Consider the following 15,000-nt stretch of genomic DNA (forward strand, 5'->3'; position numbering starts at 1 on the left):
CACACACACTCTCTGTCTCTCACACACTCTCTCTCACTCTCTCTTACACACACTCTCTCTGTCTCTCATCCACGCACACTCTCTATCTCTCACACGCACTCTCTCTCACTCTCTCACGCACACTCTCTCTCTCTCTCTCACACACACTCTCTCTCACTCTCTCACGCACACACTCTCTCTGTCTCTCACTCACACACGGTCTCTCTCTCTCTCTCACACTCACTCTCTCTCGGTCTCACTGTATCTTTCTTTGGATGAAAAGGAGCGTTCAACAGGGAGCGAGAAAAGGAAAGAACGAAGGAGAAGGAAGAGAGAGAGAGAGACAGTGAGAAAGAGACAGAGAGCATGAGAGAGAGAGAGCAAGAGAGAAGGAAGCTGAGAGCGTGAGAGACACACAGAGAAAGAGACAGACAGGATGAGAGAGAGTGTGAGAGAGAGAGACAGAGAGAGAGGGAGGGAGGGAGGGAGGGAGAGACTGAGAGAGGGAGTGAGGGAGAGAGAGACAGAGAGAGGGAGTGAGGGAGGGAGAGACAGAGAGAGGGAGTGAGGGAGGGAAAGAGACTGAGAGAGGGAGTGAGGGAGAGAGAGACAGAGAGAGGGAGTGAGGGAGGAAAGAGACAGAGAGAGGGAGTGAGGGAGGGAAAGAGACAGAGAGAGGGAGTGAGGGAGGGAGAGACAGAGAGAGGGAGTGAGGGAGGGAAAGAGACAGAGAGAGGGAGTGAGGGAGGGAGAGACAGGGAGATGGAGATGGATAGAGACAGAGAGAGGGATTGAGGAAGGGAGAGACAGAGAGAGGGAGGGAGTAAGGGAGACACAGAGGGAGGGAGTGAGGGAGAGTCAGAGAGAGTGAGTGAGGGAGGGAGAGACAGAGAGGGGAGAGAGTGAGGGAGAGACAGAGGGAGGGAGTGAGGGAGAGACAGAGAGAGTGAGTGAGGGAGGGAGAGACAGAGGGAGGGAGTGAGTGAGGGAGAGACAGAGGGAGGGAGTGAGTGAGGGAGAGACAGAGGGAGTGAGTGAGGGAGGGAGAGACAGAGGGAGTGAGTGAGGGAGGGAGAGACAGAGGGAGGGAGTGAGGGAGAAACAGAGAGTGGGAGGGAGAGAGAGAGAGGGAGGGAGGGAGGGAGAGACAGAGAGAGGGAGTCAGGGAGAGAGAGAGGGAGTGAGGGAGAGAGAGAGGGAGGGAGTGAGTGAGGGAGAGACAGAGGGAGTGAGTGAGGGAGGGAGAGGCAGAGAGATGGAGTGAGTGAGAGAGAGAGACAGAGAGAGAGGGAGGGAGTGAGGGAGAGACAGAGGGAGGGAGTGAGTGAGGGAGAGACAGAGGGAGTGAATGAGGGAGGGAGAGACAGAGGGAGGGAGTGAGTGAGGGAGAGACAGAGGGAGTGAATGAGGGAGGGAGAGACAGAGGGAGTGAATGAGGGAGGAAGAGACAGAGAGAGGGAGAGACAGGGAGAGGGAGGGAGGGAAAGGCAAAGAGAGGGAGGGAGTGAGGAAGAGACAGAGAGTGGGAGAGGGAGAGAGGGAGTGAGGGAGAGACAGAGAGAGGGAGTGAGGGAGAGAAAGAGAGGGAGTGAGGGAGAGAGAGAGAGAGGGAGGGAGTGAGGGAGAAGCATAGAGAGGGAGTGAGGGAGAGAGAGACAGAGAGAGGGAGGGAGTAAGGGAGAGACAGAGAGAGGGAGTGAGGGAGAGAGAGAGAGAGGGGGAGTGAGTGAGGGAGAGACAGAGAGAGTGAGTGAGGGAGGGAGAGACAGAGAGAGGGAGGGAGTGAGGGAGAGACAGAGAGAGGGAGAGAGAGAGGGTGAGGGAGACAGAGAGAGAGAGGGAGTGAGGGAGAGAGAGAGAGGGGGAGTGAGGGAGAGACATAGTGAGGGAGTGAGTGAGGGAGAGACAGAGAGAGGGAGTGAGGGAGAGAGAGACAGAGAGGGGGTGGGAGTGAGGGAGAGAGAGACACAGACTGAGAGGGGGAGGGAGTGAGGGAGTGAGAGACAGATAAAGGGAGAGAGAGAGAGAGAGACAGAGAGGGGGAGGGAGTGAGGGAGAGACAGAGGGAGGGAGTGAGTGAGAGAGAGACATAGATGGGCGGGGGTGAGGGAGAGACAGAGATGGAGTGAGGGAGTGAGAGATAGAGAGAGGGAGAAGGAGAGAGAGAGACAGAGAGGGGGAGGGAGTAAGGGAGAGATAGAGAGAGGGAGTGAGTGAGAGAGAGACAGAGAGAGGGAGTGAGGGAGAGACAGAGAGAGGGAGTGAGGGAGTGAGAGACAGAGAGAGGGAGTGAGGGAGTGTGAGACAGAGAGAGAGAGAGGGAGAGAGTGAGGGAAAGAGAGATGGTGGAGGGAGGGTGATTGCCGAGGGACGATGAGGGTGGAGGGTTTGGGGATGGGCGCTGAGGGGGATTGCTGTACCAGCCAGGGATGAGTGACCGAATGTCGTGTTTGCATCCTCTCTCCATCCCCACCTCCTGTTTCTCTGAGACAGGGAGATTCCGGAGGCCCGCTGGTCTGTGACGGTGTCCTGCAGGGAATCGTATCCTGGGGATATGGATGTGCCGAACAGAATCACCCGGGGGTCTACACCAAGGTCTGCTCGCTCCTGGACTGGATTTACGATACGATGGCCAATAATTAAACCCCCTCCCCCACCCCCGCCCCCCCCCCCCCCCCCATTCCCCATCAGCAACGACTCCCTCTCCCCTCGGTCAGACACAGAGGTCCCCTCAGAGCCCCTGGCAACATGTCGTCCCGTTTGAAATAAAGAATTTATGTAGCACCCGGTGCCGTCTGTTGATTTCCTTGGGGAGGGGTCTTGCATGGGGAGTGTCTTGGTGTTCCCATCTCCCATGCGATGAGGTGGAGGGGGGGTGGGGGGTGCGGTTGGCACAGTTTGGCAAGGGGGTGGGGGCACGGGCTGGTGAAGGCCAGGCAGAGTGGGTGGGAGGGAGGGCGAAGGAGTAGATGGGATGTCTTCAGAAACGGGGGGAAGGGGTGGGGGGGGGTGGAAACCCCTCTCTCAGTCGCTGGGGAAATGGACCCAGCGCAACGATTCGGCCCCAATTTCAGTCTCCTTCATTCGCTGAGGAGACATTGGCGTCGCTGGCTCAGCCAACACGGACTGACTATCCTTAACGGCCCAGTCAACCCCTTCACTGTGGGTCTGGAGTCACGTGAAGACCAGACCAGGTTAGGACGGCAAGTTCCTTCCCTGATAGAGACTCCCAGTAATTGACAATGGATTCACAGCTCCCAGTAGCCTCTTAGCTTGAGTCTTTGACTGGATTCCAAGCCCCCATCCGCCATGGGGTGCCCTCAGAATGTTACCTGGACTAATGTCGCAGTGATTAAAAAGGTTTTAAAGTTGGAAATTACTCCACAAATCGAGAGAAGGGGTTTTCGCACCTTCCCTTCATTGCTCAGCCCTTTGAGTGTAGGGGTTGGGGACGTCATGTTGGGGTTGTCCAGGATATTGGTGAGGACCCTTCTGGAATACTGTGTCCAGTTCCGGCCGCTCCGTTATAGGAAGGACATTATTAAACCGGAGAGGGTTCCGGAGAGATTTCCCAGGATGTTGCCAGGGTTGGAGGATCTGAGCTACAGGGAGAGGCTGAACAGGCTGGGGCTGTTTTCCCCGGAGCGTCGGAGGCTGAGGGGTGACCTTATAGAGGTTTATAAAATCATGAGGGGCATGGATAGGATAAATAGACAAAGTCTTTTCCCTGGGGTGGGGGAGTTCAAGACTGGGGGTGGGGGGGGCACATTTTTTTAGGGGAGAGGGGAAAGATTTAAAATGGACCTGAAGGGCAACTTTTTTACCCAGAGGGTGGTTTGCGTGTTGGAATGAGCAAGTGGGGGGTGGGGGACCAGTTACAACGTTTAAGAGACATTTGTGTAAGGACATGGACAGGAAAGGGTTGGAGGGAGATGGAGCAGGTAGGTGGGGGGGGGCTAGTTTAGTTTGGGGATTATGGCCGGCATGGACTAGTTGGGCCGAAGGGTCTGTTTCCATGCTGTAGATAATATCCCCAGGTCATCGCCCATCCTTTTGGGGGACACAGAGCATTGAGAAATCAGACCAGTTGCAGAGGGGTGATGTCTTGGTGGGTTGAGGATGGAACCCACCACAAATTCTTAAAGAAGGGTTTGGAAAGTCACGCCCGTTCGAGGCTGGGGTGGGGGGGCGAATGTGCGCAAGTGGGGCTGGTGCAGATTCGAGAGGCCGAATGGTCTCTTTGGTGCTGTACGAGTGAGCAAGGTTCAGTCTGTGGAAGTTCTTACGGGTTAGAGGACGTGGGTGTAGATGGGTAGATTTTGTGGTGTTTGTGATCCCTGATGCCTGAGACATGGATTTTCCAGCTCCTCGGGTGCTGCCTGACCTGCTGTGCTTTTCCAGCCCCACGCTAACCTAGACTGTAGTGTTTGTCCCTTACCCTGAGTTACCCTTGAGGAAGGGCCCCTTGCTGAGCTGCTGCGATGCTCTCTGTCTCCGTCAGTCCCATCTTATTTCTTCGTGACAAGAAAGTTCACCACTTTGCACTCAGTTCGGGTAAAGGTGGCACATTCTCCACCCTAAACGGGGCATTAGTGGGCGAGATTGGGTGCTTTGGAAAACTCAATAGCAATGCCACGATGGGAGTTACAGAGTGTTTGAGATAAATTTCACTGCACTTGGGACTGGGATAGGTCCACCAAGACTTCCTGCTGGTGCACGGCAGTATCCCCGTGTGACATTACCCCCCCCCAGGACAAAGGTTACTCCTCAAGGTTATCAATAATCACACAGGGATCAGGACCAGATGGGGAAGTGGGCTGAGGATTGGTGAATGGAATTCAGTACAAAGAAGGGTGAGGTGATGCACTTTGGAAAGTCAAACCAAGGTAGGACTTATACAGGAGATGGTAAGGTCCTGGGGAGTGTTGTGGAACACAGGGAGCTAGGAGTACAGGTACATAGATCATTGAAAGTAGCGTCAGAGGTAGACAGGGCAGTGAAGAAGGCATTAGCATGCTGGCCTTCACCGGTCAGGGCATTGAGTACAGGGGTTGGGATGTTGGGTTACAGTTGGCGAGGCCACACTTGGAGTATTGTGCACAGGTTTTCTCGGCCTATTATAGGAAAGACATAGTTAACCTGGAAAGAGCGCAAAGAAGCTTTACCAGGATGTTGTCAGGGCTAGCAGGCCTGAATTACAGGGAGGGATTGGCCAGGATAGGACAGTATCCCTTGGACCGTAGGAGAATGAGGGGTGACCTCATTGAGGTGGATGAGGGGCATTGATGGGGTGAATGCAGACAGTCTGTTCTCCAGGGATAGGGAATTGGAAACTAGAGGGCAGAGGTTAAGGGTGAGAGGGGAAAGATTTAAGAAGGACCTGAGGGGGGGGGACTGCTTCACCCAGAGAGCGGTGGGTGGTGGGAACGAGCTGCCAGAGAAAGTGGGTGAGGCAGCTACAATAACAACATTTCAAAACCATTTGGACAGGGACCTGGGTGGGACGGGTTGAGGGAGAGGGACCATATGGGGGCAATTGGAACTAGCTGATTGGGCACTGTGGTCAGCACGGGCCAGATGGGCCGAAGGACCTGTTTCCATGCTGTGGGGAATCTATGATCCATTGCAAGATAAATTCTCCAAGGGAATTTGAGAAGGGTTTGATGGCCAGGCACAGAGAGGCTGAGCAACAGTCACAGTGGCGAAACAGCACTTTCATATCCCCAGTCAGTGATCACAGCCTTCATCTCACAAACACAGACTTCTACACTTAATGGTACGGTCCTAGGGAAGAGACCTTGCTGTTATTGTAGCTCACCCACTTGGAGTGTAGGTTCATAGCTCCTTGAAAGTGGAGTTGCAGGTCGATAGGATAGTGAAGGAGGCGTTTGGTATGCTTTCCTTTATTGGTCAGAGTATTGAGTACAGGAGTTGGGAGGTCATGTTGCGGCTGTACAGGACATTGGTTAGGCCACTGTTGGAATATTGCGTGCAATTCTGGTCTCCTTCCTATCGGAAAGATGTTGTGAAACTTGAAAGGGTTCAGAAAAGGTTTACAAGGATGTTGCCAGGGTTGGAGGGTCTGAGCCCTAGGGTCCTACAGCCCTTTGGCCCAACCTGTCCGTGCTGACCCTAACCCCAAACTAAACCAGTCCCAGCTGCCTGCTCCTGGCCCATCTCCCTCCAACCCTTCCCTGCTCATGTCCTTATCTCAATGTCTTTTAAACGTTGTCACTGTCCCCACACCCTCCACTTCCTCAGGAAGTTCATTCCCCACACGGTCCACCCTCTGGGGAAAGAAAACTCATCCCTCATATCTTTTTAATAGCTCTCTCCTCTCCCCTTAAAAAATGTGCCCCTCGTCTGGTAATTCCCCCACCCCAGGGAAAAGACTTTGCCTATTTACCCTATCCAAGCCCCTCATGATTTTATAAACCTCTATAAGGTCACCCCCTCAGCCTCCGACGCTCCAGGGAAAACAGCCCCAGCCTGTTCAGCCTCTCCCTGTAGCTCAAAGGGAAGTGAATGAGGGATCGAGAAAGAGAGAGACAGAGAGCGAGATGGAGGGAGAGTGGGGGGGGCGGAAATGCAGAGGGTGAGGAGAGCGAGAGAAAATGGGGAGAGAGAGGGAGAGAGAGAGATAGAGAGGGAGAATGGAGAGAGAGAGAGGGGGAAGAGGGACAGAGGAGAGAGAAAGAGAGAGAGAATGGAGAGTGAGAGACGCTGGGGACAGACAGGGCGGGGAAAGAGAGAAAGGGTGGGGGGAGAGAGAGAGGATGGGGAGAGTGAGGGAGGGGAGAGGGAGAGAGAGAGATAGAGAGGGAGAATGGGGAGAGAGAGAGGGAGGGGAGAGGGAGAGAGAGAGAGAAAGAGAGAGAGGATGGAGAGTGAGAGACGCTGGGGACAGACAGGGCGGGGAAAGAGAGAAAGGGTGGGGGGAGAGAGAGAGGATGGGGACAGAGGGGGGAGAACGAGGAGGAACGAGAGTGGGAGAGAGTATGGGGTGAGAGGGGGAGAAAGAGGGGAGGGGGGAGAGAGAGAGGGAGGGTGGGAGGAGAGAAGGAGAGGGAGACAGGAGAGGGGGGGGGGAGAGAAAGAAAGGGGAGAGAGAGAGAGAGAGGGAGAAAGGGTGGGGGGAGAGAGGGAGAGGGAGAGGGAGACAGTGCACTGAAAAGAAGAAGGGGAGGCCGGCAGGTGGATGATGAGGAGATATTGGGGTGATCAAGTGGGAATGAGGGGACAGAGAGAGAGATAGTGAGTGATGGCTCTGTAGGTGAGTGAGTGTGGCTATGTCTGAGAGAGAGTGAGGAACATGTCCGAGGAACATTGGCGACAGACCGAGACTTTGCCTGTTGTCTCAAGTTCCAGAGAGCCAGGGGAAGCTCTCAGTCAGTTTGCCGTGATTTTGGCTTTGGTAAAACTGCAAGGATATTGCTGGGGAACACTGTGAGATCTGGGGTACAGTTACACAGCCCAGACAGAGGCCATCACACTGTCAAGGGAAAACACAGAATTCCATCGAAAGAAAACGCTTCCTTCCTTATTCTTTCACTCAAGGTTTTAGATTGGATTTGCAGCATTAGGCTGGGCCTAGTATTTATTGCCCCCCTGTCCCTAGTTGCCCCCCCCCCTTGAGAAGGTGGGGGTGGGCTGCCTCCTTGACCCGCTGCAGTCCATGTGCTGTGGGTAGACCCACAATGCCCCTGAGGGAGGGGATTCCAGGATTTTGACCCAGGAAGGAACGGCCGATATATTTCCAAGTCGGGAAGGTGAGGGGCTCGGAGGGGAACTTGCAGGGGGTGGTGTTCCCATGCACCTGCTGCCCCTTGTCCTTCTAGATGGAAGTGGCCGTGGGTTTGGAAGGTGCTGCCTGAGAGTCTTTGGTGAGTTCCTGTAGTGGGTCTTGTAGCTGGTACACACTGCTGTTACTGAGGGTCGGTGGGGGGAGGGAGGGGATGGTACACACTGCTGTTACTGAGCGTCGGTGGGGGGAGGGAGGGGATGGTACACACTGCTGTTACTGAGCGTCGGTGGGGGAGGGAGGGGATGGTACACACTGCTGTTACTGAGCGTCGGTGGGGGAGGGAGGGGATGGTACACACTGCTGTTACTGAGGGTCGGTGGGGGGAGGGAGGGGATGGTACACACTGCTGTTACTGAGCGTCGGTGGGGGGAGGGAGGGGATGGTACACACTGCTGTTACTGAGGGTCGGTGGGGGGAGGGAGGGGATGGTACACACTGCTGTTACTGAGGGTCGGTGGGGGGAGGGAGGGGATGGTACACACTGCTGTTACTGAGGGTCGGTGGGGGGAGGGAGGGGATGGTACACACTGCTGTTACTGAGGGTCGGTGGGGGAGGGAGGGGATGGTACACACTGCTGTTACTGAGCGTCGGTGGGGGGAGGGAGGGGATGGTACACACTGCTGTTACTGAGCGTCGGTGGGGGAGGGAGGGGATGGTACACACTGCTGTTACTGAGTGTTGGTGGGGGGAGGGAGGGGATGATACACACTGCTGTTACTGAGCGTCGGTGGGGGGAGGGAGGGGATGGTACACACTGCTGTTACTGAGCGTCGGTGGGGGGGAGGGAGGGGATGGTACACACTGCTGTTACTGAGTGTCGGTGGGGGGAGAGAGGGGATGGTACACACTGCTGTTACTGAGGGTCGGTGGGGGGAGGGAGGGGATGGTACACACTGCTGTTACTGAGGGTCGGTGGGGGGAGGGAGGGGATGGTACACACTGCTGTTACTGAGGGTCGGTGGGGGGAGGGAGGGGATGGTACACACTGCTGTTACTGAGGGTCGGTGGGGGGGAGGGAGGGGATGGTACACACTGCTGTTACTGAGCGTCGGTGGGGGGGAGGGAGGGGATGGTACACACTGCTGTTACTGAGCGTCGGTGGGGGAGGGAGGGGATGGTACACACTGCTGTTACTGAGTGTTGGTGGGGGGAGGGAGGGGATGATACACACTGCTGTTACTGAGCGTCGGTGGGGGGAGGGAGGGGATGGTACACACTGCTGTTACTGAGCGTCGGTGGGGGGGAGGGAGGGGATGGTACACACTGCTGTTACTGAGTGTCGGTGGGGGGAGAGAGGGGATGGTACACACTGCTGTTACTGAGTGTCGGGGGGGGAGGGAGGGGATGGTACACACTGCTGTTACTGAGTGTCGGGGGGGGAGGGAGGGGATGGTACACACTGCTGTTACTGAGCGTCGGTGGGGGAGAGAGGGGATGGTACACACTGCTGTTACTGAGCGTCGGTGGGGGGGAGGGAGGGGATGGTACACACTGCTGTTACTGAGTGTCGGTGGGGGGAGAGAGGGGATGGTACACACTGCTGTTACTGAGTGTCGGGGGGGGAGGGAGGGGATGGTACACACTGCTGTTACTGAGCGTCGGTGGGGGAGGGAGGGGATGGTACACACTGCTGTTACTGAGTGTTGGTGGGGGGAGGGAGGGGATGATACACACTGCTGTTACTGAGCGTCGGTGGGGGAGGGAGGGGATGGTACACACTGCTGTTACTGAGTGTTGGTGGGGGGAGGGAGGGGATGGTACACACTGCTGTTACTGAGTGTCGGTGGGGGGAGAGAGGGGATGGTACACACTGCTGTTACTGAGCGTCGGTGGGGGGAGGGAGGGGATGATACACACTGCTGTTACTGAGCGTCGGTGGGGGAGGGAGGGGATGGTACACACTGCTGTTACTGAGTGTTGGTGGGGGGAGGGAGGGGATGGTACACACTGCTGTTACTGAGTGTCGGGGGGGGAGGGAGGGGATGGTACACACTGCTGTTACTGAGTGCCGGGGGGGGTGAAGGAGGGGATGGTACACACTGCTGTTACTGAGCGTCGGTGGGGGGAGGGAGGGAATGGTACACACTGCTGTTACTGAGCGTCGGTGGGGGGAGGGAGGGGATGGTACACACTGCTGTTACTGAGTGTCGGGGGGGGAGGGAGGGGATGGTACACACTGCTGTTACTGAGTGCCGGGGGGGGTGAAGGAGGGGATGGTACACACTGCTGTTACTGAGCGTCGGTGGGGGGAGGGAGGGAATGGTACACACTGCTGTTACTGAGCGTCGGTGGGGGGAGGGAGGGGATGGTACACACTGCTGTTACTGAGTGTCGGTGGGGGGAGGGAGGGGATGGTACACACTGCTGTTACTGAGTGTCGGTGGGGGGAGGGAGCGGATGGTACACACTGCTGTTACTGAGGGTCGGTGGGGGGAGGGAGGGGATGGTACACACTGCTGTTACTGAGCGTCGGTGGGGGGAGGGAGGGGATGGTACACACTGCTGTTAGTGAGCGTCGGTGGGGGGAGGGAGGGGATGGTACACACTGCTGTTACTGAGTGTCGGTGGGGGAGGGAGGGGATGGTACACACTGCTGTTACTGAGCGTCGGTGGGGGGGAGGGAGGGGATGGTACACACTGCTGTTACTGAGGGTCGGTGGGGGAGGGAGGGGATGGTACACACTGCTGTTACTGAGCGTCGGTGGGGGAGGGAGGGGATGGTACACACTGCTGTTACTGAGCGTCGGTGGGGGGAGGGAGGGGATGGTACACACTGCTGTTACTGAGCGTCGGTGGGGGGAGGGAGGGGATGGTACACACTGCTGTTACTGAGCGTCGGTGGGGGGAGGGAGGGGATGGTACACACTGCTGTTCCTGAGCGTCGGTGGGGGAGGGACGGGATGGTACACACTGCTGTTACTGAGCGTCGGTGGGGGAGGGAGGGGATGGTACACACTGCTGTTACTGAGCGTCGGTGGGGGGAGGGAGGGGATGGTACACACTGCTGTTCCTGAGCGTCGGTGGGGGAGGGACGGGATGGTACACACTGCTGTTACTGAGCGTCGGTGGGGGGAGGGAGGGGGGGAATGGTACACACTGCTGTTACTGAGCGTCGGTGGGGGGTGGGAGGGGATGGTACACACTGCTGTTACTGAGCGTCGGTCGGGGAGGGAGGGGATGGTACACACTGCTGTTACTGAGCGTCGGTGCGGGGAGGGAGGGGATGGTACACACTGCTGTTACTGAGCGTCGGTGGGGGGAGGGAGGGGATGTTTGTGGGTGTGGGGCTGCTTTGTCCCTGGATGGTGTTGAGCCTCTCGAGTGTTGTTGGAGCTGCCCCCCTCCAGGGTCAAGGGGGGTGTATTCCCTCACCCTCCTGCCTTGTGCCTTGTCGATGGTGGGACAGGCTTTGGGGGGAGTCAGGAGGGGAGTTACTCGCTGCAGGATTCCCAGCCTCTGACCTGCTCTTGGAGTCGCTGTGTTTATGTGGTGGGTCCAGTTGGGTTTCTGGTCAATGGTCACCCCCAGGATGGTGACAGTGGGGGAGTCCGTGGTGGGAACACCGTGGAACGTCAAGGGGCAGGGGTTAGATTCCCTCATGTTGGAGGTGAGTTATGTTTGGTTAGTGTGTGGTGTGAATGTTACTTGCCCCTTGTCAGCCCAAGCCTGGATACTGTCCAGATCTTGGTGCATTTGGACATGGCCTGCTTCAGTCTGTGAGGAGTGGGGAATGGTGCTGAACGCTGTGTAACCATCAGTGAACATCCCCATCCTGACCTTATGGCAGAGGGAGGGTCAGTGATGAAGCAGCTGAAGATGGTTTGGGCCTCGGGCTCTCCCCTGAGGGACTCCTGCAGAGACGGCCTGGAGCTGAGATGGCTGACCCTCCAACCACCACAACCATATAAAGGATTACGGCTTAACACTCCTCTGGGGAATTCTCCACAGCAAGGATTTGACCCTTCAGGGTGCATTTGCCAACAAATTGTCCCATCTTCTCCTGCCAGGTCAAGAACAGCTCCCTGCAGGAAATGTGGTCTGTTTGAGGAGGGGAAGAGATTAACAATTCTCATTGAAGGACAGAATGTAAGTGATGAGCCGAATGGACGACATCACTTTATGATTTAATATTGAACAACCACACAATTTGTTACCAATAAACCACTCGACAATGTTCGCCAATGTTTATTCTGAAATATTCCTTTATTGATAGCTGTTCCCCAGGCTGCGAGGGGCAGGAATATATGCTGAGGCGAATTCTAATTGGTCCTCCTCGTTTCTTGGATCCAGGGGAGGAAGTTGCAGACTTTAGTGTAGACTCCAGGGTAATTCGGCTCAGCACAGCCTAATCCCCAGGACACAATTCCTTCCAACTTCCCCTCGCACACCAAGGGACCCCCGGAGTCACCCTGTTTGGTAGAAAGCCAACACAAGTGGGCTGAGACGTGGCAGATGGAGTTTAATTCAGATAAATGCGAGGTGCTGCATTTTGGGAAAGCAAATCTTAGCAGGACTTATACACTGAATGGTAAGGTCCTAGGGAGTGTTGCTGAACAAAGAGACCTTGGAGTGCAGGTTCATAGCTCCTTGAAAGTGGAGTCGCAGGTAGATAGGATAGTGAAGAAGGCGTTTGGTATGCTTTCCTTTATTGGTCAGAGTATTGAGTACAGGAGTTGGGAGGTCATGTTGCAGCTGTACAGGACATTGGTTAGGCCACTGTTGGAATATTGCGTGCAATTCTGGTCTCCTTCCTATCGGAAAGATGTTGTGAAACTTGAAAGGGTTCAGAAAAGATTTACAAGGATGTTGCCAGGGTTGGAGGATTTGAGCGACAGGGAGAGGCTGAACAGGCTGGGGCTGTTTTCCCTGGAGCGTCGGAGGCTGAGGGGTGACCTTATAGAGGTTTACAAAATTATGAGGGGCATGGATAGGGTAAATAGACAAAGTCTTTTCCCTGGGGGTGGGGGAGTACAGAACTAGAGGGGCATAGGTTTAGGGTGAGAGGGGAAAGATATAAAAGAGACCTAAGGGGCAACTTTTTCACCCAGAGGGTGGTACGTGTATGGAATGAGCTGCCAGAGGAAGTGGTGGAGGCTGGTACAATTGCAACATTTAAGAGGCATTTGGATGGGTATATGAATAGGAAGGGTTTGGAGGGATATGGGCCGGGTGCTGGCAGGTGGGACTAGATTGGGTTGGGATATCTGGTCGGCATGGACGGGTTGGACCGAAGGGTCTGTTCCCGTGATGTACATCTCTCTGACTCTATAAGATCAGACTGAGAGAGATTTCAGCCAAAGACAGACATTTTAAGAAGCATTTCACAGGAGGGGGTTACAGAGATAGGGAGGGGGTGTAGGGGCTGGAGGGGGTTACAGAGATAGGGAGGGGGTGTAGGGGCTGTAGGGGGTTACAGAGATAGGGAGGGTGTGTAGAGGCTGGAGGGGGTTACAGAGATAGGGAGGGTGTGTAAGGGCTGGAGGGGGTTACAGAGATAGGGAGGGGGTGTAGAGGCTGGAGGGGGTTACAGAGATAGGGAGGGGGTGTAGGGGCTGGAGGGGGTTACAGAGATAGGGAGAGGGTGTAGGGGCTGGAGGGGGTGACAGAGATAGGGAGGGGGTGTAGGGGCTGTAGGGGGTTACAGAGATAGGGAGGGGGTGTAAGAGCTGGAGGGGGTTACAGAGATAAGGAGGGGGTGTAGGGGCTGGAGATGGTTACAGAGATAGAGAGGGGGTGTAGGGGCTGGAGGGGGATACAGAGATAGGGAGGGGGTGTAGGGGCTGGAGGGGGTTACAGAGATAGGGAGGAGGTGTAGGGGGTGGAGGGGGTTACAGAGATATGGAGGGGTGTAGGGGCTGGATGGGGTTACATAGATAGGGAGGGGGTGTAGGGGCTGGAGGAGGTTACAGAGATAGGGAGGGGGTGTAGGGGCTGGAGGGGGTTACAGAGATAGGGAGGGGTGTAGGGGCTGGATGGGGTTACATAGATAGGGAGGGGGTGTAGGGGCTGGAGGAGGTTACAGAGATAGGGAGGGGGTGTAGGGGCTGGAGGGGGTTACAGAGATAGGGAGGAGGTGTAGGGGCTGGAGGGGGTTACAGAGATAGGGAGGGGGTGTAGGGGCTGGAGGGGGTTACAGAGATAGGGAGGAGGTGTAGGGGCTGGAGGGGGTTACAGAGATACGGAGGGGGTGTAGGGGCTGGAAGGGGTTACAGAGATAGGGAGGGGGTGTAGGGGCTGGAGGAGGTTACAGAGATAGGGAGGGATGTAGGGGCTGGAGGGGGTTACAGAGATAGGGAGGGGGTGTAGGGGCTGGAGGGGGTTACAGAGAGAGGGAGGGGGTGTAGGGGCTGGAGGGGGTTACAGAGATAGGGAGGGGGTGTAGGGCTGGAGGGGGTTACAGAGAGAGGGAGGGGGTGTAGGGGCTGGAGGGGGTTACAGAGAGAGGGAGGGGGTGTAGGGGCTGGAGGGGGTTACAGAGATAGGGAGGGGGTGTAGGGGCTGGAGGGGGTTACAGAGATAGGGAGGGGGTGTTAGGGGATGGAGGGGGTTACAGAGATAGGGAGGGGGTGTAGGGGCTTCAGTTTTGAGTCAGATAAATCCATTCCACTTTCGGAATGAGTTGTGATTACATCGGCCTCCATTCAGCGGGTGGAGATCGGGACAGATGAAGCAGAGTAAATGGTCCCTCTGTTCTGCATCTCCTGACTCCACCCTTCCAAACCCTTCCCCACCCTTACCCATTCTTACCTACCCTTGCCCACCCTTCACCACCCTTACCCATCCTTCCCCACCCTCACCCACCCTTCCCATCCTTACCCATCCTCACCCACACTTACCCACCCTTCCCACCCTTCCCCATCCTTCCCCATTCTTACCCACCCTTCCCCATCCTTCCCCATTCTTACCCACCCTTCCCCATCCTTCCCCATCCTTCCCCACCCTTCCCCATTCTTACCCACCCTTCCCCATCCTCACCAACCCTTCACCACACTTACCCATCCTTACCCATCCTCACCAACCCTTCCCCACCCTTCCCCACCCCTCGCCACCCTTACCCAGCCTTACCTGACAGCTGTCTTTCCCACCCTGCATGAAACCAGCACAGACCATGTTTCTGGAGATCATGCCAGGGTAGGCGTTGTGACAGGTGGTTTCAGACAATATTGGGACATCAAGGCACTGGAGATCAGCAGGATACTGTACTGTGGGCAGAACA

The 15,000-nt window shown here is 56.1% G+C and overlaps 2 protein-coding genes across 3 annotated transcripts in view; one reads left to right on the forward strand and one right to left on the reverse strand.

Annotated features, from left to right (window-relative positions):
* LOC148139352 (trypsin-like) overlaps window positions 1-2,763 on the forward strand; it is a 32,806-nt gene extending 30,043 nt beyond the window's left edge. The window contains exon 5 of the mRNA XM_087980890.1: window positions 2,473-2,763. Within this exon, the coding sequence (XP_087837016.1) occupies window positions 2,473-2,622 (150 nt within the window). The 3' untranslated portion in view covers window positions 2,623-2,763. The remainder of the gene's footprint in view (window positions 1-2,472) is intronic.
* Window positions 2,764-11,963: 9,200 nt separating this feature from the next.
* Window positions 11,964-15,000, reverse strand: part of LOC122547371 (trypsin-like) — a 15,479-nt gene continuing 12,442 nt past the window's right edge. For both annotated transcript variants that reach the window (XM_087981079.1, XM_087981080.1), the window contains exons 4-5: window positions 14,850-14,986; window positions 11,964-12,193 (exon numbers count right to left, since the gene is read on the reverse strand). In XM_087981079.1, the coding sequence (XP_087837205.1) occupies window positions 12,044-12,193; window positions 14,850-14,986 (287 nt within the window). In that variant the 3' untranslated portion in view covers window positions 11,964-12,043. The remainder of the gene's footprint in view (window positions 12,194-14,849; window positions 14,987-15,000) is intronic.

This window comes from Chiloscyllium plagiosum, unplaced genomic scaffold (assembly GCF_037043375.1).
Source record: "Chiloscyllium plagiosum isolate Xiang-an unplaced genomic scaffold, Cpla_swu_hap1 HiC_scaffold_38, whole genome shotgun sequence".
Classification (NCBI taxonomy): Eukaryota; Metazoa; Chordata; class Chondrichthyes; order Orectolobiformes; family Hemiscylliidae; genus Chiloscyllium; species Chiloscyllium plagiosum.